Source organism: Fusarium keratoplasticum, chromosome 12, assembly GCF_025433545.1.
Source record: "Fusarium keratoplasticum isolate Fu6.1 chromosome 12, whole genome shotgun sequence".
NCBI classification, from domain to species: Eukaryota; Fungi; Ascomycota; class Sordariomycetes; order Hypocreales; family Nectriaceae; genus Fusarium; species Fusarium keratoplasticum.
This window is the reverse complement of record NC_070540.1, coordinates 441385-463022: the sequence shown is the minus strand read 5'-3', so window position 1 is coordinate 463022 and position 21638 is coordinate 441385. Positions and strand designations below refer to the sequence as shown.

The window sequence follows — 21638 nt, the reverse complement described above, 5'->3', positions numbered from 1 at the left end:
GGGCGCGATACCGCAAGGCCATTGCCAAGCCCGCAAGGTGCGGGAAGGGCCCGAAAGGGATAAATCTGTGGTTTTGCAGGCTCCTAGCGGCGGGATGTCACCTCGCGCTTACCAAGCTCGTCTGGTCTTACCAAGGAAGGCAGAGTTCCCTCCAATTAACCCGGGAACCCTGCATTCGAGATGCCTAGACAAAACGGGCTTGGCACCTTGTTTGGTGTTTTACGTTCCCAACACACCCCATGTCTCCCACACAGTTACTGCATCTAGTTCTTAATTTCCAGATGTATCTGTACGTAATCCTTGGTCATCATCGACTTCCAGATATAAAAACTCTCGGGCCTTCAAAATATTCCCTTTGATCTACCTTCCTTTCCCCATATTAAATCTCCAGAGCTCCCCAAGCCCTCAGTATACGATTGAACTTTTCTTAACATGTCCACTGCTTTACCGTTTCAGACATGGTTTTTGGAAGCCGATGGCACCTCTAATCGCCCTCTCGACACTATCGAAACATTTTTCAAGCTTCTAGCTGATGGTGGTGCCCCCATCAACCGCGAGCACTGGGCCATCACTGTTGCCTTGCGTCTGAAAATCCCAGAATCTGTCAAGGAGGTTGTGCCGGTTCTGAGACGAACCTGGTTAACCCTTGTCCGACTTCATCCAAACCTCGCTGGAAGGTCTCATATGTCTGATGCGGACGATCTGCCCAGTCAAATCTTGTCTGTTGGCCCTCTAAATGAAGACACATGGCTATCACAAACCTTTTTCCAGCACGAGAACATCCCAGACTCAACAACCTTGTTCACCTCGCTTCGCCCCAGCCCCACAGCGACGTGTCATTGGGTTCCTGCTTCTCAAGAGCTCTGCATATCGTCATCTCACTGGCGTATCGATGGTATCGGGATGCTCATGCTGGCCAACAGCTTCATGAACAATCTTGCCGAAATACTCCGGCATGATCGAAACCATCCTACCACCCAGGGACCCCTGACGCCAAGCCTCGACACCATCGTTGGTTCTTACTTGGACGAAGAGACCACACCCATGTATCTACGCTCCACTGCCGACGCCCTGGTCGCGGAATTTGTCAAAGGCGTGCCAAGCATAGGCCTGCCCACCATCACAGGGTCCTTGACCGCTGCTCCCGGCCCAACCGAGCGACAATCCTACAGTTTTGATGCTACTGCCACCAAGTCTATTATTGCCGGTTGCAAGAAACGTGGTCTCAGTGTCCCCAGCGCTGTTCATGCTGCCTTGGTTCGCGTCACAGCGACTTATCCACAGCATCCGCTCGCTAAAAGCTACGGCGCCTTTTTCCCGACTGATCTACGCCCGTACCTTTCTTCACCTTACAATGGAGAAGCTTTTGCGGTTGGCATGTTCTGTAGTGGTCTCCCAGTCACCGTTCCAAACGTTTTGGGCCTGTCATTCGACGCTATCGCAGAGATTCTCAATAATGTCTACAGAAGAGACTTGACGCGGATGTGCACTAATGATGAGGGTAAGCCACAAGGCATGTTGGATCTCATGGCACCTTATGTCAGACGGACAACCAAACTCTTCAACACTCCCCCTCCTCGGGAACTACCTCCAGTCGAGAACCCAGACTTGAGCAGTTTTGGCAAGGTCGAGCAGTGTTTGCAGCATGAGTATGCCTTTGGTCAAGGCGGTAAAGACAAGGTAGAGGTGGATGGGTTTTGGGTTGGCACGGAGACACTTGCCCGGTCGCTGCAGTGCCATGTGTGGACTTTTAAGGATCAGCTGACCATCCAAGGGTGCTTCAACAAGAGCTTTTACGATCGCAAGTTTGTTTCTGAAGTACTTGAGAAGGTGAAGGCGGAGTTGATTAAGGGTCTTGGAGTTTAGTAGAAGTAGATTGCGGTCTTATTCCCAAGAAGCGTCTGTCGATGGAGGAGACGGTATTTGGAATTTGTTTCATTCAGTTCAATGTCCCGTCGTCCCACCAAAGACACCACCAAGCTAGAGAAGAAGGAGGGGCTCAATACTAGTAATTCACTTCCGAAATCTTGAATAGCAACAAAGGAAATACACGGTCCTTCCTAACTCATTCCATCTCAAGATGTTCATGGCTCAACTGGAGCATCTGTACTCTTAGCCACCTCCTCCCACTCTCTACATATCTCCAACGTCTCCTCACACTTTGTCTTAATCTTTAACCAGCTATCAGAGCCCAAAGGAACTCTTAAAGGCACCTTCTTACCAGAGGCCATGCCAGTTACCCTCACCAATTCTATCATTCGAGCCACAGCCTTATCTGGATCTCCAGGCGAAGACGCAGTCAAAGACGCCTCAACTTGCCGAACAGCTTCATTGAATGGGGCATACTCTGGGACCCGAGCCTCTACATGCTGTAGTTTGTTGAACACTGGGGTTCGGCAGTAGCCTGGCTCGACAATTAGGAGCTTGATGCCTGGGGCGAATATTGCAAGCTCCTTGGCGAGGCATTCGACAGCCCCTTCGAGCAGATCAGCTTTTGAAACCTCATTCGTCGTCAAAAATCAACTTACCTTCCAATGCGAACTTGCTCGAACAGTACCCGGAAGCACTGGGGTCTGCGTGCCACGCCGCCTGTGAGCTCACGTACAAGAGTGTACCTTTGCCCTTGGCTCGCAGGCGTGGGAGAACGGCACGAGTGATGTTGAGAGGACCATGAAAGTTGACCCTAAAGGACTTTTCCATATCTTCTTGTCTACAAATGATCATTAGCGACTTGCTTACTTTCCAACATCAAGGCCACTTACGTCAGCTCTTCAACGGCGCCGCTCAGGATATAGCCCGCATTATTGACAACGACGTCGATGCCGCCATCGTAGACACCCCATGCTTCATTGATCTTGGCCTGAATGGCCGTAGGGGACTCCGTAACATCCAGATCAAGAATTGTAGCTCCGGTATCTTTGAGGTGAGCGAGTTTTATATCCGCATTGCGGCCGGTTGCGATGACATTATCACCAGCGGCTCGGAGCTGCCGGACAAGAATCTCGCCGAAGCCGCTTGAGCAACCAGTAATTAGCCAGGTCAGAGTCATTTTTGCCTCGATCCGATGCCGATGATAGCACAGTAAACCCTTCCAGGATGGAACATCTTATATCGCCTGATCCATTATGGCGGAGCCGATCCGGAACGGCCGGGGCATCGGCGTTACTGGCACAAAGACCGGTCGATGTGGAGAGCTATGTAGATTGGCGAGGTCCACGCGAACGTTGGTATGGTTGACAGAATCCTACAGCATCCACTACCAAGGCTATCCTTGTAGTATCGCTCAGTAAGCAATCCTTCAATGACGGCGAAGCTTACTCCTAGCACGAGGTGTTTGATGGAGAAACGTTGCATCGCATCGGACAGGCTCCCAATGTGGATAGCAGCACGAACTTGATGATATTACCAATCTCCTTATATCCGATGCTGGTCGGATGAGAACTGCTCCGGCATGCCCATTATCCTGTACAAGGTGAACAATGGTCACGCGAGAAGATCCGGAATGTCTCTCTTGTCGCGGTTGAGAAGTACATATTATTAGGCGCAACCGTCATGTCTCTTTAGGTATCTGTTATCAATAACCTTGGTTTCCGGCTGCTGAACAGCTACGCGACCTACAGGGTGGGCCAATCAAGATATGGCTGCTGGAAAATACATGGACACAGGGCGAGTGTAGGCGCCTCTGTAGGTACCGATGGTCCACCCGATCACGTGCGATAAGAACGCTCTCCCAAGCCCTTGCAAAAATGATAGTCCCTACCTGAGAGTGTTCTGTTAATTGACGAAGATTGCACTTAAAGCTAAAAATAAGGGGTAGTTCCAGAGATCCAGTACCTAGTCTAGGATTAGAATGCTTAAACGAATTCTTTTACTCCTCTGACCTTGCAGCTATAAGTTGGAGGGGGTCTGCCTTGCACTCCCACTGATTGTTCTTTGTGCTACTCATAACATCACATTGCACACACGGCTGCTCCATGAGGTTCGAGTGAACATGCGGGGATTAGAGGCCGAAATTGCACACAGACTATTCTAAAGAAGGCTAGTGGGAATGATTAGCGGAGAGTAAAGTCCGCATTACTGGTTGAATAAAATGGAGCGGTACCCGCCTGGCCCTAGCGCTGGTGCTTTTCTGCAAAAATAGCCACACCAGAACACCACCCCGGTATGACATAGAGCAATGCGACTCCTCTCAACCAACGACCAAGATCTGTCTATATGTCGAGAACGACAACGGTAATGGTCTTGTTCAGCCTATAAGAGCCGTAATTTGGCCTAGCCCAATACTCCCAAAAGCCCAAGTTGTCTACTTCAGGGCGATCACCCATCAGCAGGCTGACCAGTATGTAAACTAAGAACACGCCCCTGCTACAGTGTCTCAACCTCCTTGGCACGTAGGTGGGAAGTTCAGATGTGCTGCGCGTACGTGAACAAGCGAACAGCTATATACACACCCCTTTACGAGGGCCTCAGCCATCATGAGAACATCACCAGCGATCTACCAGCAGAGAGTCTCCAACCATCTCAAGATGGACATAGATAAGCTCAAAGCTGTCTTTCCTAGCGACTCAATGTACTTCTGGAAGGAGCTTTCCTTGCTGTCTAATGAGCATCGAGACTGGCGTACGGTGTCGGAGGCGCTCAACGAGGCACAGAACCGTCGTTGCCAAGAGAAGAGACGAGGTGTGTCCACAGCGAGGAAATGGTTGCCCCAAGATGCTAAAGAGGCCAAGAAGGCCCTTGACGCTGGTGGCACATTTGACCTAACCCTTCGAATAAAGGAGCCGCCAAAGTCATGTGTAACCGGGTCACCCCCTTTGGCCGATGAACTCCCTGTTCCTGCTAAACCCAGTACGCACATTCTCTGGTGCGGCGTGCCAACAGTTACGGATATGAGGGTTCATGATAAAAGTGCTTTAATATCCCTCCCTGTTGCCTCTGTTGCTGTGAGAACTAGAAACCCAGATTCCCATCTGCGTTGCTTCTCAGAGGAGCGGCTCTAAGGCCTTGAGAAAACACTTGGCTGTGGTTTCGTCTCAACTAATTAAGAAGGGTGCGCGATAGTCCACCAGGACTTGGCGACCGTGCTTTGTACTGAGCATACAGACATTGTTACGGCCGAACTTCACAACTGGGACTGGTTTCGTCAGATGCTTACGACAGGCGAATTGAAGGATCACATCGAAGCCATTGAAGCTGACCAGGCCGTTGTCTTTGTCGCCTACACTGGCGCAGAGTGGACAGAGAATGGACTTGAGCAGTTCTACCGGGACATGGAACCCCTCTGCGCCATGCTTCCCCATCTGAGGATGTACCCCAGCCACGATGAGTTTATGGCTGTCAATCTTAAATTCCCCGACATCGCAGCCATGGACCGTATCGCCAAAACTGCCCCAACGCTGTACGCCTACAGACCCCAGACCTGCTTTGGGATGGGGAAATGCACCCTCGATACTCCCAAGGGCGAGAAGACCGTCATTAAACGCAACTTCAGTGACGCTTCGAGCCACGTGAAGATTGTACAAGGACCCACGGGCCACCAGCTCAAGCTGGCTTGCTTCACCGGAGAACGTGTCAAAACTAGACAACCTGAGCCCGAAAAGGATGAGCCCAGCGCGAGATGGTTTCACATGGAGTACATCCCCACTTTCAAGACGGTAGGCGAGTACAGAGTTCATCTCTGTGGCGACAATGTTGTTTCAATCGGTATTTCCAAGTTTGTCAAAGACAAGCTTGAGGTTCGGTCTGTCAGTGACGACGATTTCGCATGGTTCTCCAAGGGACAGGAGGAGCAGCAGAAGAAGCGACAAGAACTGTGTGACTTTGCTCGCTACCAACGAAAGAAGTTGCTCGAGCAACCAAATGCCGACAAGGCTTTTGAGTCTCTCCGCGTTGGTGTGAGGATCGACATTGGTGTCTCGGAGGAGTCGCCCGAGGGACGGTTCTTTGGCCTGGAGCTTACGCGCTGGTGGAACGCGAATCAGATGCCTGCGTTCGTGCTTCCCGACCCTTACACGGAGGCTTCGTTGAAGTATGGCAGGGCTTTGGCGATGGAGTTGACTGGTCGCCGCTGAGGATAACTCGAGTGGGGAGTGTGTTTTTGACCTTGACATCATGATTCGATTGTTCAAAATAGACCATGATTATTTTTTCTATTTATCATATCACCCGCTGTTTCTATCGCTGGTCTTACAATAGAGCGGGACAGGTGTTCTGGCTGGGTATCTCGGATGAGGGGGTTGAATGTGTCAAGAGGAGCCCCTCTTCTCAAATCAAGTATTTGAGGAAAACTACCCATGCACTCGCGATAATACCAACCAAGAGACCGAAAGTCAAGGCAGTGAACCACGGACTGGAATTCCTGCGAGTCAGAGGGTCTGCTTCCCGATCTTCAATCGTGGCCTCCTTTGCCTCACGTTGGAGGCGGGTCATAGTCATGCCCTTCCCAAGTAACTTGTAGTCGACGATGATGTACGACACTCCAAGCAAAAAAGCCCAAGCTTTGATCCCGATTGCCACTAGTAGAACTTTGTAATAACCGTTGTTCTCGGTGCCATCTTGCAGAACGCCAAACACAACATCCATCTACAGGCAAAATTAGTGGAGATACTCTTCTACCACTCCATCGCAAGGACTTACAATAGTCGATCCGGAGTTATTGAAAGCCCTCCAAACTCCGAAAGCAGTACCAATCTTGGCTTGGTCGGCTACCAGTAGCGGTATACAAATCTGCAGTGGCATTGAGTTGATAACCCCTGCTAAGCTGGAGAAGACGAGGGCGGCGGTCGGGTGGACGTTGGTAAAGCCCAGGAGTGAGCAGGCGGTAATCCATAGAACAGGAGCCGCCGCGACGTAGTGGAATCGATGGCCGTACTTATCGATAGCCAAACCAAGCACAGGGCTAAGGACAATTGGAAGAATTCGCTGTGCTGTGGAGAGATAGCCTGCAACTTCCTCTGTGTACCCCTTGAGGAATATGATGTCGGCTGAACTAGTGCTGAATCCACCAGCAGCACCGCTCTGAAGCAACTGAGTCGCCGGCAGCATGAGGTATGCCCAAGGTAGATCAAGTAGGAGCCTCCAGGAGAAATTGCGCTTGGTGATGAGGTGCTTCTCGGTGATTGCTGCGTCGCGACCTGGGGTCAACCTGTACTCGACAGGAACCACGAGACGCTCAAAGCAAACATAGGCCGCGTTCATAATCAGAGACAATCCACAGAAAACAACGGGAATCCAGAAGGTCCATCCGTACCACCCAGTTTGGTCTCGGATCGGAATGGCCACCATGCCTGAAACGAGGCCGACGGTGCTGGAAATAGCACTTTCGAGCCCAAAGGCCAAGGCCAGGCCAGAAGCACCAAACCAGTGGTAGAAGAACTTGAAACCGTTAGTATTTTTCGCGTGTGAATGAAGGAATTTTGGGCAGCTGATGTAGCTCTACCTTTTGCGTCGCCGAGTCAAGAACCGCAATGCCGAATCCCATGAGGACATGCCCAGAGACAAGCAGCCTCCAAAGCCCAATTTGAACACCAACAGCAGCAACAATAGAACCGACAAGAATGACACTTGTACAGCACAGCGCGACGATGTTGGGCCCCCACCAGTCCAGGATCAAGCCCCCAACAATGGGGAAGATGGTATTCACAAAAGCATCTGCGCTGCTTATGACACCGAATTGCGTATTGTTGATGCCGAGTTCTTCTCGCAGGGTGTTTTTCAGAGGACCCAATGCTGAGCCTGTCCAGGTGTGTCCTATCGGAAGAGTGATAACGAGAAAAAGTGCCGTCCATTTGTACTTCGCGGGAATCCGGAGCGGATTGAAGGCATCATTGTCGACTTCAGTGACGTTGATGTCAGCCGCTGCTGACTCTTCGTTCCCGGCAGCGACGGGCTTGATGGGTCTTTGCTCCATGGTGTATTGATCTTGTAAGAATACAGAGATGTCAGGGTGAACAACCATCTGTGTCTGCCGTTCTCTCTTGTTTTATGTACGGGCAATTTCCCTTGCCAAGGTGTTGTCACCGACGTCGCCTGATTGGCGATCCACCTTGTATGGGTACATTTTGTCGCTTTAAGCTTATCAGATGGTGTCGAGAGTGGAATAAGGTTGTGTTCGTTTGGCTTGGCAGCTTGGCAAAGAGGCTTGGACTCCTCGTCTGAGCCAAGCGGCTGGGTCCGAATAGCCTCCTTCTCCATAATGAACATGGATTTATGAAGAATTCACGCAAGAAAACCCACAAGGCACATTTCCTTACTCTCATCTACCAATAAGAATTCCATTGATCCACTGCCAAGTGACGCGGACTCTGCAACGCTGATTGATACGAGGGGGCCAGGCCAAAAACAATCTTATCTCCTTTAACACTGATAGGGTAAATCCTTCCACCTGCTCGGCCCGTTTTCCTTATTCCTCATAGCATGAAGCACCATTTGCGTGGTTTTCTTTTTTGAATGCCAAGATTTATCTCGGACCGAGACTATATGTGCTCATCTGAAGAGCCCAAAAAGGTGGGAAGATGTCAACACCTTCATGGTTGCGTATCAGGTGCTTGTTGAAAGGGACAAGTGCAACATGGACCATGTCATTTCGTTTACGATGTCAGCGGTAGTTCAAGATATAAAACGTATGAGAGCCTTGCAAATTAGTTTAACTCCAATGCCTAATATACAAAAGATTGGTTATGACGATTCCTGACACATGTCCCTCGACGATCAAGAGTAGCCCCATGAGGAGAGTCCACACCCAACACGAGGTCAGAAAAGCACACAATGAGCCCTGTAAGACCCAACACCTTGGTATAATACCCTTGACAAACTTCCCTACCACGACCATCTAGCCACTTGAAGCCAGTCTCCCCTTCAGCCCCTTGGCAGCAACGGCTCCAAGTGCTTCCATAGTCCCGGTAGCCATGAGCTCCAACACACTGATCTCCAGGCCAAAAGCAAGCTTCCACCACCGGCGTAGCTCAATAGCCATGAGCGAATCAAGACCAACCTGCTGCAGCGTCAAGCTCGTGTCCAGGTTCTCGGCATCCTTGAGGATAAGATTGAACACCTTGTTGCCGATCTCTTGAGCCAAAAAGACGGAAGTCGCTGCTTCGTCGAGAATGCTGGGGTTGTCTGTCGCGCTGGAGAGAAATTCGGCAAGATTGTTAGAAGACTCGTCCTGGTCTGTGGTCTTGGTCCTGTTGTAGTTGTGGTAGAAGCCCATTCGACGATCTCGTCGCCAGTTGGTTCGTGTGTTGGTGTCGTTGAGATCGCTCTCAGATCGCAGACCCATGACGACTTGCCCCTTGCTGCTCCAGGGACGATGCTGTGTCAATTTGCTGTGATGGTCAACCTCACTTTCCTCCACTAGTGTCGACGACGGGTCGGGTGTGGTAGCGGTGGAGGCTGGTGACAGTCGGATGGCTAGCTCGAAAAAGTCGAGCAGCTCCTTTTCTCGCAGGCTGTACAGGCCTTGGGATTTGATGTTCTTCTTGGCAAAGGCGTTTTCAGCCACATATCCCACATCCTCAATGGCACAGATGTTCAGTACAGATGCCGGAAGGGAGAGCGACCGTCGATACTGGGTGAATGCCTCGAGGAACGTGTTGGCTGCCGAGTAGTTGCCCTGGCCTGGACTTTCAACGATGGTGTTGATGGAGCTTGCCATCACCATGAAGTCAAGATCGTGGTCCTTGAGGCACTCGTGCAGGTTCCACGCTCCCTGTATCTTTGGGGCTGTGGTTGTTGTCCAATCCTCATAGGACATGGTGGCAATGGGATTGTCGCGAAGAACCATGGCAAGATGAACCACGCCCATGATGGGATGCGGTGCGAGCGAGATGGCTCTCTGCACGTCTTCCATGGACTGAGCTCGACCGGCCACTGTCACTACCGAGCACCCGCACGACTCGAGCTCTCTGATGAACGCTTCGTCTTTGGGCTTTTGGCCTGCGCTGCGGGAGAGGAAGACCAGAGACCTTGCACCGCGCTCAACAAGCCATCTTGAGATGCCCACTCCAAGGCCTCCCATGCCGCCTGTGAGGAGGTAGGAGGCGTCACTCCTCATTCTGAGCTTGGTGTAGCGCGGTGTTGTTGGGAGAGTTGAGGCATCTGTAGGGATCCTCACCACGACGTTGTCGACGTGATCGTCTCTGAGTTGCCGGAAGGCCTTCTCAATGTCAACTGCCTCGAACACGGCAGAGCCAATGGGCTCGATCAGGCCGTCTTCGCAAAGCTGGATGCTCTTTCTGAGAAGCCTATAGGGAGAATCAGTAAGGTGTTCCCTTTGTGATTTCGTTGCAATGGTACTTACTCTGCCATCCGCTGAGGTCTCTTCCGAGCCAACTGAGCCATGTTGATGCCATGATAATGTCTGGTCTTCAAGAACGGCCTCATGGCGAGAGCTTCTCCGTCAAAGCTGCTGGTATCTCCAAGGTTGATCATTTTGCCGAAATTGGCAACGCAGTCCCTCAAGGCTTGGCAGGAAATCCCGGGGACTGAGTGAAGGACAAGATCAACACCGCAGTTGCCGGTTTCACGCTTGAGAGTGGCGGCAAGGGAATCTTCATGGCAGGTAAAGATGTGGCGGACATCAATCTCGTAGGCCTCTTCGAGGATCTCTGCCTCTTCTTGGCTGGTCGCTGTAGCATATATCTGTATTGCTGCTTAGTTTTGAGTCGCACAAGGAGGGAGCATGGAGTTTCTTACCTTGGCGCCGATGAACTTTGCGATCTGGATGGCGGCTTGACCGATGGCAGTGGCTGCAGGATGGATCAAGACAGACTGGGAATTCTCATTAGACTCGGTATCAAATTTACGTGATTGTGGTCTGGGAATTACCTGGCCTTTCTGGAGTTGTCCAACATTGATGAGGCTCTCAAGAGCGGTGGCGAAAGGAATCGCCATCGCTACAGCATCTTCAAAGTCCAGACTCTGGGGAATCTTGTGAACTAGAGATTTGAAGCAAGCCATCTTGGTCTTGATGGAGCAGTCTGTAGCCGTAGCAAGAACACGGTCGCCGACAGCCAGACCTTCAACGTTTGGACCAACAGCTGACACCATACCAGCCACTTGGAGAAGATCATGGTTGAGAGACGTATCCTCCTCCGTTTTGAAGACTGCACCATCAGCACCGGCACTGAGTGCCACGGCGCATGTTTTGACAACGACCTCGTTCTCTTTTAGCTCTGGTTGAGTTTCATTTGCCTAAGCTAGGTTGCCTTTCGAAACAAAGAGCTCTTTGATACCGTCGCTTGTGTCAATAGCAACAGCTAAGTTCGTCTCTTTGAGCTCATGGCTAACGAATAGTGGCTGATACCGGCCGATCTTGACAAGTCCCTCGTCAACGATGTACTCCCTGTCCGGAGACAACAACTCATCGTCAACTGTCCGCCGGATCTTATTCAGAAGCTTGGCCACCAGTCCGGCAAAACAAGACTCATCAGGTTGGATCTCGAGGGTGTGAAACGGGATCTGAGATTCGGCACGGATACAACGTGCGAGGCCAATGGAAAGGGATGATTGCGGATCTTGGCAGTTGACCTGCGCTGGCTTGGTGAGCCATAGGACGCGCCCCGTCTTTTGACTATTCAAGAAGTCCTGGAAGTCCTTGAACTGCTGTTGGCTGATGTTTTGAAAGAAGTCGATCTCGAGGTCGACCAGGGAGATGATGTCGGCATCCGGCGACAGGGTGGCAGCTTCAGGCAAGCCATGCACGCTAGTGGATATGCCAGAGTCGTTGAGCTCTGCCATCAACTTCTTGGCTAGAGCGCCCTCAGGCTCTGTCGTGATGATGGACACGCTGCTAGTGTCCACAAGATCCTTCGGGTTCTTGCCATTCTCCACCTTGGTACTGACAACAGCAGCACCATAGTTGAAAGGCTCTTCAGCGTCAAGGACAGTGGTGTCAACTCCGGAAAAACCAGCCGCCTTGAGCTCCTGGTCCCATCTCTCAACACTGACATACGGCTCCCACTCTCTCCCATCAGCCTCACCAAGCCACCATCCTGAGAAGTTCCCAAAGACGTAGTTGGGAGTGCGCACGACACCACAGAGCTCAGTCAGCACCAGAAGGCCGCCTGTGCGCAACAGTGGCTGAAGGTTGGACAAGGTCTTGTTGAGAGACTCGGTAGCGTGGATGACATTTGGAGCAAGAATGACATCGTACGTGTTAGCCTTGAAACCCTGTTCGAATGGGTCCTTTGAAATGTCAAAGGCTCGGTAGTCCATGTTGGGCGCATAATGGAAGCGTTCTCGAGCTTGCGGGAAGAACCCGGCTGAGATGTCGCTGAAAGTGTAGACGCTGTACGCCGGGAGACCATCTGGCCTGGCCAAGTTGCGAAGGATCATCTCGGTTGTCCCGCCAGTTCCGGCACCGACCTCGAGGATGCGGAGGTCCGGTCTTGAGTGTGCTAAAAGCTTTAAGAAGTCGCCTTTGCCGAAGCTGACGGCGTTGTAGATCTCAGCTAGAACGTTGTCTTTCATGAGAGTTTGGAGGGCATCGACCTCGCCAGTGAAAATGCCCTCGCAGTTGTCGTAGATGGCTTTGAGACCAACAGCGAAGAATGCCCTCATAGTGCTCTGAACTAGAGTCTCATAGTACTCCTGGATCATCTCACGGCGACGTGGGGATGCCATCTCAGTAAATGTCTTGCTCTGCTCGACAATGGGGTAAGTGCCTTGTCTGGCACGATCGATCTCCAGGTTCAGCCAATTCCGGAACTTTTCAAAGTGCCAGTTGCAGGGCTCGAGATCCCGAATCTTCTCAGCGGTTTCCAAGATGCACAGAAGGGTCATCTCCTCATGCATCCGCGCTTCCTTCAAATCTGACCGCGTCGAGGTGAAGAGCGTCTTGTGATCCATCAGGTCAAAGTCTGGCAACCACTCAAGACGCGCAGCTGCATGACGCTCGTGGGGTTCATCTTGCCCATTGTCGACTGGGGTCAGCTGCAAGCCGTTGAGACGAAGTGCAACTTTGCCATCTGTGATAACCTCGACGGCGAGGTCATCAAGGGCTTGAGCCGAGGCCACGACATCCATGCTAGTAGAGCTGCGCCTGACAACCAAGTCCTCGATGCTGGTCGGCACACGAAGCTGGCCAAAGTTTCTACCAAGACCTCTTGTTGTTGCTGCAAGAAGCAGCTGAAGACAATTGTCCATTGTGGCTGGATGAAAGAGGAAGGCTTCATCGCTCTGCCGACTCTTGTTGTTTATCTTGGCAACTGCCAGGTTCTCTGTAGCTGAGGTGACAATTTCCTCGAGTGCTTGGAACTCAGGACCGTACACAAGACCAATGTGTTCCAGCGCATCGTACCAGCCGGTGGAGGCAACAGGACGGATAAGGGCATCGGTGGCCGGTGTGAGTGAAGGAGTCAAGGCCTCATTGCATGCCTTGACCTGGCCCTCAAAGTGAAGAGTCCAGGAAGAGCCATTATGAGAGACGATGGTGAAAGTAAACCATCTAAACACGGATGTGTCGGAAAGGTTGACAGGCCTCAGGGTGGTCACCACCTCAACGGGTTGGTCGGACAAGACCATCGCAGATCGAGCCGTGGCATCTAGCACACGGTAACCCTCTGAGATGCCTGTCGTCTGACGAATAGCCTCGCCAGCCATGGCGATGTAACCAGCGAACGGAAAGACAACATCAGATCCGACCATGTGGTCAGTCAACCAGGGCTCATCTTCAAGGGTCAAGTTGTTGCGCCAAGCCGGTTCCAAGCTCGAACTGTGCGGGTTGCGAAGACCTAGAAGACGATGGTGGCCAAACTCACGGAACCTCGACTCTCTAGACAAGCGAGTCTCGTACCAGAATGAACCGCTGCTGTAATCCCAGGCGTAGCTGGGCAGGTTGGTCAAAACTCTGCCTTTGGGGACAATGGCTGACCAGTCCAAGGGGACTCCCTTCTGGTGCAACTGGCCAAAGGTGGACAGCAAGTTGTAAGAAGAGTCGCCGCTGCGTTTGAGGGTAGAGACGTAACGATAGTCTGCGCCAACAGCAGTCGAGATTTGGCGTAGCGGCCCAGAGAGGGTAGAGTGAGGGCCAATCTCGACAAAGACACTGTTTGGGAGATCTTTGAGGGCCTTGCTGACAGCTGAAGTGAAGCGGACCCGCGAGGTCAGGTTGGAGATCCAATAGTCCGGGCCCAGACTGTCACCAGAAGTAATCATCTTGCCTGTGACGGACGAGAAGAAGGGGATGTCGATGGTAGCAGGTCGCTTCAGATCTCGCCCTGCCAGTTCAGGCTCCATCAGATCCTTGTACTGAGTTGCCAAAGGCTTCATATGATCTGAATGGTAGGCGATCTCGACCTTGAGTCTCCTGGTCAGAGTATCGGGGTTCTCTGCCTTGATGGTGCCGAGCACCCTGTCCAGCACCTCCACATCGCCAGATAACGTGACACTCTCAGGACTGTTGTCACAGGCGATGACGATGCCATCTTGGATGTACTTTGATATGTCATCCACACCCAGACCAACAGCGCCCATGCCACCCTTTCGGGTCTGAAGCTTGGTCACATAGCCCCGATAGTAGGCGGCGATGACGGCATCTTCCAGGGAAATAGCTCCGGCTGCGTATGCTGCCGCGATCTCTCCACTGGAGTGGCCGACGACTGCTGATGGGCGAATGCCAGCGCGTTGCAAGTGACATACAAGCGCAATCTGTAGTGCTGTGCATAGTGGTTGGGAGAGTTCGGCTTGGTGGACCCGACTCTGGCCCCGAGGAGCAAAAAGCTCATCTATGTACTTGTTAGTGACACTTCTCATGAAGAACCGCTGTGACTGACCTTGGAGGTTCCAACTGGGAGGATGCATCAAAGACTTGAGGATGTGGTTCATCTTCATCACGTCTTCTCTGAAATAGGCATCAGTCTCGAAGAGCTGCTTTCCCATCTCAGGCCACTGAGCGCCCTGGCCGTTGAAGATCATGACAACTCCAGGAGCTGAGCTTGGAGCCCTGGCGGGGGAGGACGTCTCGACCAGTGAGCCGTCTGCCTTGACCACCATGAATGCACGATGAGGGAAGGATTGGCGATGGTGGGCCAGCGTGTACGCCATGTCGGCAGCGTTGTGTGGGTGTTGTGCCAGGTAGTCTTGGGCGGTCGCAAGGTACTGCTTCAGAGATTCACTCGTGTTTGCAGACATGACGATGAGCTTGGGGCTCGAGGTTGTCTCAGTTTGAGTGGACAAGCTTGAAGGTGCCTCAAGAATGACCTGAAATGAAATTAGCTGAGAATCTGCGTGAAAGGCTCAAGAAACTCACATGGGCATTGGAGCCCCCGATACCAAAAGAGTTGACGCTCACTCTCTTGTCCCGACCTTCTGGCCATGACTCAGGCTCGGTAGGTACCTTGAGCTTCTTGGTGTCAAAAGGGACTAAGTAAAGGTTAGAATCAATTCACGTGTGGCACCTCTGGTAGACTCACTCTTCGGGTTTGGGTTGTTGAACTTGATGTTCGGGGGTATAGTGTTGTTCTCCAAAGCCAAGACTGCCTTGATGATGCTGGTGATGCCAGATGCTCCTTCAGCGTGCCCAGTGTTTGGCTTGACCTATGAAACAGTTAGGAGTGAACGAAAGATGGTTCGAGATGCTTACAGATCCAATGTAGACACCATGCTGTCCAAAGACATTGCCGACGGCAGTGGCCTCGATAGGGTCACCAGTCGGTGTCCCAGTCCCATGACACTTTTCAATGTTAGCAAGAAAAATCAGACGGCAACTGAAGTATGTGCTAGATGAAACAACGTACCTCTACAAATGCAGTTTTGCCCGGGTCAAGACCAATGTCCCCGTAGACCTTGCGCATGAGCGCCTCATGTGAGGCACCGTTAGGAGCCAGGATGCCCTGACTCTTTCCATCGCTGTTAGTAGCAGTGTTCCGAATAACAGCCCTGATAGGGTTGTTGTCACGAATGGCGTCATCCAGGGGCTTGAGGTAGAGTGCATTGATGGCCTCACCACGGGCATACCCGTTAGCAGAGGCATCAAACGTCTTGCAAGAGCCATCTGGCGAGAGCATGCCCTCACCAGCCATGACGGACGTGGGGATAGGACCCATGACCAGGTTGGCGCCAGCAACAATGGCAGAGGAGCAGTCCCCACTTTGGATGGCTCGGCAAGCCTCGTGTAAGCCAACAAGGGAGGCCGAGCAGCCAGTCTTGATGACCATGCTGTGCCAACGAGTTAGCACAGACAAACATGCAATGCCAAAAGGAAACAGACCTTGGACCTTTCAGGTCATACTCAAAAGAGATGCGGTTCGCAAGGATGAGGTCACCGTAGGCGGCCAGGGGGTACCCCCCAATGTGTTGGTCCTCCTTACCACTCATCTGAAGCCAATCCTCACCGAACGTGCCTACATAGCACCCAATGGGCTTACCACGAAACCCAGTCTCCCTGGCACTCTCCAAAACTTCACGAGTAATCTCCAGAAGCTTTCGCTGCTGTGGATCACACCTCTCAAGCTCCCGCTTGCTCATGGTGAAGAAGGAGGTGTCGAGGGTGGACAGGTCGTCTGAGAGAAAGTAACCCTTCTGAGCTGCGATGGAGCTACGGCTGCCGAGTTTGTTGGTGAAGCCGGCTGCGTTCCACCGAGTTGGTGGGACTGGAGCCTGGAGGTCTTTGCCGTTGATGAGCACGTCCCAGAAGGCCTCTGGGTCTTTGATTCCTCCTGGGAGACGAAGCGCCATGCCACAGATGGCAATGGGGCGTGGATTGGTAGGGTTGCCGTTCAAAGAAGGTTGGGTGTCATGGCCATGTCCGTTCAAAGGAACGTGGTCAATGCCATGCCCATTCAACGGGTAAGGGGAAGTTTCATTGATGGTCCCATGGAGGGTATCATGGCGTTGAATGGGCTGTGGCTGTTGCGTGGCGTTTGACAACATCATGACAGGTGAAGTAATGATAAAAGGTGAGTGTGTGCAAGTGAAGTGTAGTGTTCTTGTGTTGATTCTGTTGATTCCTATTAAACAAGTCTTCTACAGCCTGATATTTATGCCCTTTCATCGGCCTCGAACACTGATATCCTGAACAGATCAACTCAAGTAGTGAATCCCAAACTGGACAATTACACGCGATGTCTTCGACCTGTCGACAACTAGAATTGAGCTGTCAATCCCAAATGGGACAAATACACGCGACGTGCTGGTCTAGGATGAGTCCTTCAGACGTCTGTTGGCCCGGGTCAGCCTTCCGGGGGTCTGTTGGTCCAGTTCGTGTTGCGAGCCTTAGCGACATGTCCGGCCTCTTGGCTGTTGGTCCAGGATCATTGCCCCGGAGGCGCTACTGTTGTCTCCGGATGGTGTGATCCACTCGTAGTGAGTGATTGCTCTACAGCCTGAACACCACTTCGACATTAGCGAGTTATGGTTGTCTGTTCGTGACGTCTTCCCCCACCCATCTTGATGTGCTCGACACCCTCAACTCCTTTTCGGTCTAAGCGACTCAAGCCTCACCTGTTCATGATAATGCACGTCCCCCTTTTTGATGTCTGTGTTGTTGCATGAATGACAACTGCCCATTCTTACTGGTCTTACCTGACCAAACTGTGTTAAGTGGCTAACCAATGTTGGTCTGTTCAGCTCAGCCTGATCACCCTCAGCCGATCTTCTACTTGGAGCTATCCCTTTGCGACTCGTGGCGGCAAAAAACCTCGGTCCCGGACATGTACTATCGAGATCAGGCTTAGCTGAGTGAATCAGCCCTATGGAGTCTGGTGTGCCTGGGTGTGGATTAGACAAAGTTCCCTTGTGGCTGATGCTCGCAAAACGCCCACGCGCCTATACGGTCCACTACTGTCCACTATTGCCGCGATAGACGAGCTGGATGGGGATTAGCTTGGGTGGTAGGGCTGATCGTTTGCGAGCACCTGCAGGCCATCTGCCGATGGCTCTTATCATTTGCAGGGCCCGTTGGGGGTCGATGACGTTGTCGATATTGCTGAAGAGTTGATTCCCTGTCAGTAGTAATCCAATAAGCTCAACCAAAGAACCATCCCATCAATGCCATGTTCTCACGCGAAGTGCCGGCTTACGCCCGGGTGACGTTTCGGCTTGGCGTTTTTGGGGCACGCCGCAATTCATAGATTCCACTATTGCGAGAAGCGTTTACGACACGTCTCAAAGTGGCATCAGGCTCTCCGACTTGAGACGGAGAGTGAGCCCACAGGAGCCATAGGATCGGTTCAAGCTCACTGCCTTGCAAGTTTAGGGTAATTTATGTTCTGTTGACAGGACAACACCATCCTTACGTCATTGAATGCCGGATGAGGCAACACTTGAAGCTATTCATAACCATAAACCACGCCTAAACCTAGCAGCCCTTTTCCCACGAGAAATTGTCCCCACGAATTTACATGGCATTTCTCTCCCAATCCGCCTCTTGTCTCCATAACACATCACCTCCAATCTACTACATCAAAGACCAAAGATATTCCGCCATCGGGTCCTTCCAAAGCGCAGGACACGCCGGAAACTCTTCAGAAGCCAACGCAAACGGCGGCTGTCCAAGTAGCTTCTTCAACTACTTGATTCTGATGAAAAGAATCGACCCAACGCCACTCAGCATGCCCGGGAACCAAATAATCAAGAACGGATAAAGGATAAATACCGCCGCGAGGCACATAAGAACTATCGCACAGAGAGCGGCAATGATGGGGGGGATAAGCGACCAAAAGGTATCGTTCTTTTCCGCACGTCTTGAGAATGACTTGGCGATGGTAAGGAGGACGCCAGATACGATAGCCAGGTTTCGGTAAAAGTCAAACATGGAGATATGGTCGCCTTCTTGTGTGACGGATGCTTCGTAGAGACCTGGGTATGTGGCCTTGATGATAGTCACGACTATTGACGTGCCATTGTACGAGGTTGACAGGAAGCACCAGAAGAATGTCGCGGCTGTGGACTCGGACCCGAAATCCTTGATGTAGATGAACTGGTACCAACAAGAGCATCGTCTTGGGTCGCCTCTGAAGAAGAGATAGAGGGCATCTTCTTTGGGCTCTTTTTTGTACTCTGCCTCAGGTGCCGGCTTGGTGAAGCCAGGGAACCTGAGCAACAGAGCAATAGACAGGACAGAGACAAAGGCACTGCCCACAGCGATTTCGAAGCAGCGGTGGTCAGCGACTGTTAGGGACTCTTTCCCGTGCAGTTCAATCCGTCGGTTGTAGAGGAAGATGGTTGCTGAACATTGGAAAAGAGTCCCGAATGTGACCATGGTTCTTCCCAACCTCACCCAAGCACTCTCTTCATGATTGGACCGCCAAGAGTTCTTTTCACTTGGCGTTCCGATAAAACCGTCTTGGCTCATCTCCAGCGTCTCCACCTTGGGCTCAGCTCTCGGACAGAAGAGAATCCTCCATCGACGCTCAAGAAGCTGACCTTGCTCGCGTATCGACGATGGTGACTTGATGACTTTTGTGGCAAAGTCAAAGATCATAAGTGCCAGGCCGAAAGCTGTCTGAACCAGGACAATAAGGGGAGAAACGAAGAAGAGAATAGTCTCGACTGAGTCAAGCGGATCCTTGCGCAATGAGACGAGGTTGCAGAACGCCGTGACACCCGTGAGGTGAGCCAGGACGAGCTTGACGATGAGCTCCCTGCTCGTCCGGCTCGCATCAGGCGGACACAAATCTGCAAAGTCGGACATGATGAAAATGATGAAGAAGTTGAGTTGAAAGACCAAGAGTGCTCGCGTGAGGGCTTTATGAAACGATGGCTGTGCAAGAGCTGAAGACCCTCGATCCCTGCGGGTTCCACACGTAGGCTGACAGCGAGATTTCGCGGGCTAATTCCGGGGTAGATCTGCGATAGCGGTCGCGAATCGATTCGCATTCGATGTGGGGTTTGAAGTTTATGATCCCATTTTCGATCAGCCTTGCCAAAGTGATGGAAATGGCTCATGGGGGTCTGCCGGTATCTCGAGGTGATGGTGAGAGAATAACAGTAAGCTCGCGGCCAGATGACTTGCAAAAGCTGGAGTTTCAGTGACTCTGGAAGAGTTGGAGATGTAATCACACTTCTTCCATACTAGGCTTGCTAGATACCGGTACTCTCGGTGAATAAGTCAGCATCTTGCGATACAGACAACTACCCTCACTTGACCATCATCTGTCGCTTTCTCGTAGTCTGAAGCAGCCTCTCTAGCGCTCCACGATCCGCCTCCTCGGTGATCGTAAGCAGCTCCTCCGGCAAGCCCGGCCGATTCTCCTCGACATAGTTGCACTCCTTCAGGTTGAACGACCACAGTTCACACCAGTACTGGGTGAAGGCAAAGTACCGATCCACCAACGCCTCAGCGTTTGCCTCCCCGCTGTGCCGGAAAAAGGTGACCCATTGTTCCTTGGTGAAGCGGAACTCTTTTAGGCGAGGAAGTCTTTCCCGGATGCTATCAAACATAGCGCTCCATCGTAGGGAATGGACATAGAAACCGGGAGTGAGAGTTCGTTTTCCAGCGGATATCTCGTATGTAGGACGTGCATCATCTTCATCATCAAGCTCGGGCGGATCAGCGACCCATGCCCAGCCTCGCATGTCGACTCCCCAGGATGCAAACTCTGGCTCGAGGACGAGAATGTGCGTGGCTATTGTGCAGCCGTGCAGACAAAGCGAGGTAAGAGACTCCAGCGAGAGCACCCATTCGAACTGATCCCGTTGTGCAATGACATATTCGGCCAGTGTTAGAGCCTTGAGTTGGGGGAAATGCAGCCCTTTGCCGTTGAACTCGCCGGGTATGGCGCCCCATTTGGCTGGGCTGGCAAGGGTTAGCTCGACAAGCTGCTCGGCGACTGAACGCAATAATGTATTTTGTAGATAGGGTTCCCATTCGCGTATTTCGCGTAGGTGTACATCCTTTTCCGGTCTGCCAGATATCTCTTGGGAGGTGAGGATGTGCAGTCGCTCGATATTCTCCAAAAGGCCATCGGTGAGGTCCTTGGGCAGCGATATGTTTTGTAGGTTGTCCAGCACTAGCTCACGAATGACGCTCGTGTTTGGACGAGCTGCACGCTTTCTCATGGAATCTAAAACAGCCCTGAGAGTGTTTTCACGCGTGATGGCCAACTCCATCTCTGGGTCTTCTTGGTCCCCATCACGTCCAACGCAGGCCCACGAGAAGCGTACTTCAAGTGCATTGAGATGGGGCATATCGCAGATGTGATCAATGGCGGCTTTGAATTGAGGCCAGTCGTTGTCATCCCTCCAGTCTTCCCACACCCAGGACGAGCGCTCGTCCAGGTCGTCCCACGGGGCACTTTCGATGGCGACTCGACGGGCGGCAGCTCTGATGGCGTCTGTGGCTAGCATGTGCTTCCAAAACTCGAAATCTTTGTTGGCGTTCCATTCGCTATGGAAGAGCGTCAGGGTCTGGAAAAGCTGCGGCGTCGCGAGGACGTTCCACCGACGGCAGACGAGGCGGACAGGCCAGATATCGACAATGAAGTCATCGTGAAGGCGGTGCTTCTGGGCTTTGGTTGTGAGGTGACTGAAGATGTTGCTTAGCACCTCATCGGGGAAATGGTTGAGCTCCATGAGCAGAGTAGGTGGTGGTAGTGGTGTTTAGCAGTGTTTATTGATGGCGGGTGAGATGGCGGACACGTGCGTCGTGACATGGCATGGGTACGTACTGTCGGTACTCACCAATGACGCGTTTAGAACAC

At 52.0% G+C, this 21638-nt stretch overlaps 6 protein-coding genes and 1 pseudogene across 7 annotated transcripts, besides 1 other annotated feature; 2 read left to right on the top strand and 5 right to left on the bottom strand.

The window, feature by feature from the left end:
• Positions 1 to 432: 432 nt before the first annotated feature.
• Positions 433 to 1866, top strand: NCS57_01374000 (uncharacterized protein; the record flags this gene model as incomplete). The annotated part of the gene is made up of 1 exon (XM_053063365.1): positions 433 to 1866. One exon carries the CDS (start codon positions 433 to 435, stop codon positions 1864 to 1866), a length of 1434 nt encoding a protein of 477 aa, XP_052906698.1.
• Positions 1867 to 2084: 218 nt separating this feature from the next.
• Positions 2085 to 3055, bottom strand: NCS57_01373900 (annotated as a pseudogene). The gene is made up of 3 exons: positions 2763 to 3055; positions 2529 to 2710; positions 2085 to 2476 (listed from the first exon to the last, which is right to left on the bottom strand).
• Positions 2085 to 3055: a sequence feature.
• A 1420-nt stretch (positions 3056 to 4475) lies between these two features.
• Positions 4476 to 6071, top strand: NCS57_01373800 (uncharacterized protein; the record flags this gene model as incomplete). The annotated part of the gene is made up of 2 exons (XM_053063364.1): positions 4476 to 4848; positions 5104 to 6071. The coding sequence occupies 2 exons, from the start codon at positions 4476 to 4478 to the stop codon at positions 6069 to 6071; spliced, it is 1341 nt and encodes a 446-aa protein (XP_052906697.1).
• Positions 6072 to 6264: 193 nt separating this feature from the next.
• NCS57_01373700 (uncharacterized protein) lies at positions 6265 to 7909 on the bottom strand (the record flags this gene model as incomplete). Its single annotated transcript, XM_053063363.1, has 3 exons — positions 6265 to 6582; positions 6637 to 7374; positions 7439 to 7909. 3 exons carry the CDS (start codon positions 7907 to 7909, stop codon positions 6265 to 6267), a joined length of 1527 nt encoding a protein of 508 aa, XP_052906696.1.
• A 921-nt stretch (positions 7910 to 8830) lies between these two features.
• On the bottom strand, positions 8831 to 16869 carry NCS57_01373600 (Carrier domain-containing protein; the record flags this gene model as incomplete). The annotated part of the gene is made up of 11 exons (XM_053063362.1): positions 8831 to 10241; positions 10298 to 10638; positions 10693 to 10767; positions 10825 to 11162; positions 11232 to 14723; positions 14772 to 15198; positions 15248 to 15360; positions 15411 to 15534; positions 15581 to 15670; positions 15735 to 16155; positions 16208 to 16869. 11 exons carry the CDS (start codon positions 16867 to 16869, stop codon positions 8831 to 8833), a joined length of 7494 nt encoding a protein of 2497 aa, XP_052906695.1.
• A 1636-nt stretch (positions 16870 to 18505) lies between these two features.
• Positions 18506 to 19630, bottom strand: NCS57_01373500 (uncharacterized protein; the record flags this gene model as incomplete). Its single annotated transcript, XM_053063361.1, has 1 exon — positions 18506 to 19630. One exon carries the CDS (start codon positions 19628 to 19630, stop codon positions 18506 to 18508), a length of 1125 nt encoding a protein of 374 aa, XP_052906694.1.
• Positions 19631 to 20076: 446 nt separating this feature from the next.
• On the bottom strand, positions 20077 to 21510 carry NCS57_01373400 (F-box domain-containing protein; the record flags this gene model as incomplete). The annotated part of the gene is made up of 1 exon (XM_053063360.1): positions 20077 to 21510. One exon carries the CDS (start codon positions 21508 to 21510, stop codon positions 20077 to 20079), a length of 1434 nt encoding a protein of 477 aa, XP_052906693.1.
• Positions 21511 to 21638: the final 128 nt, after the last annotated feature.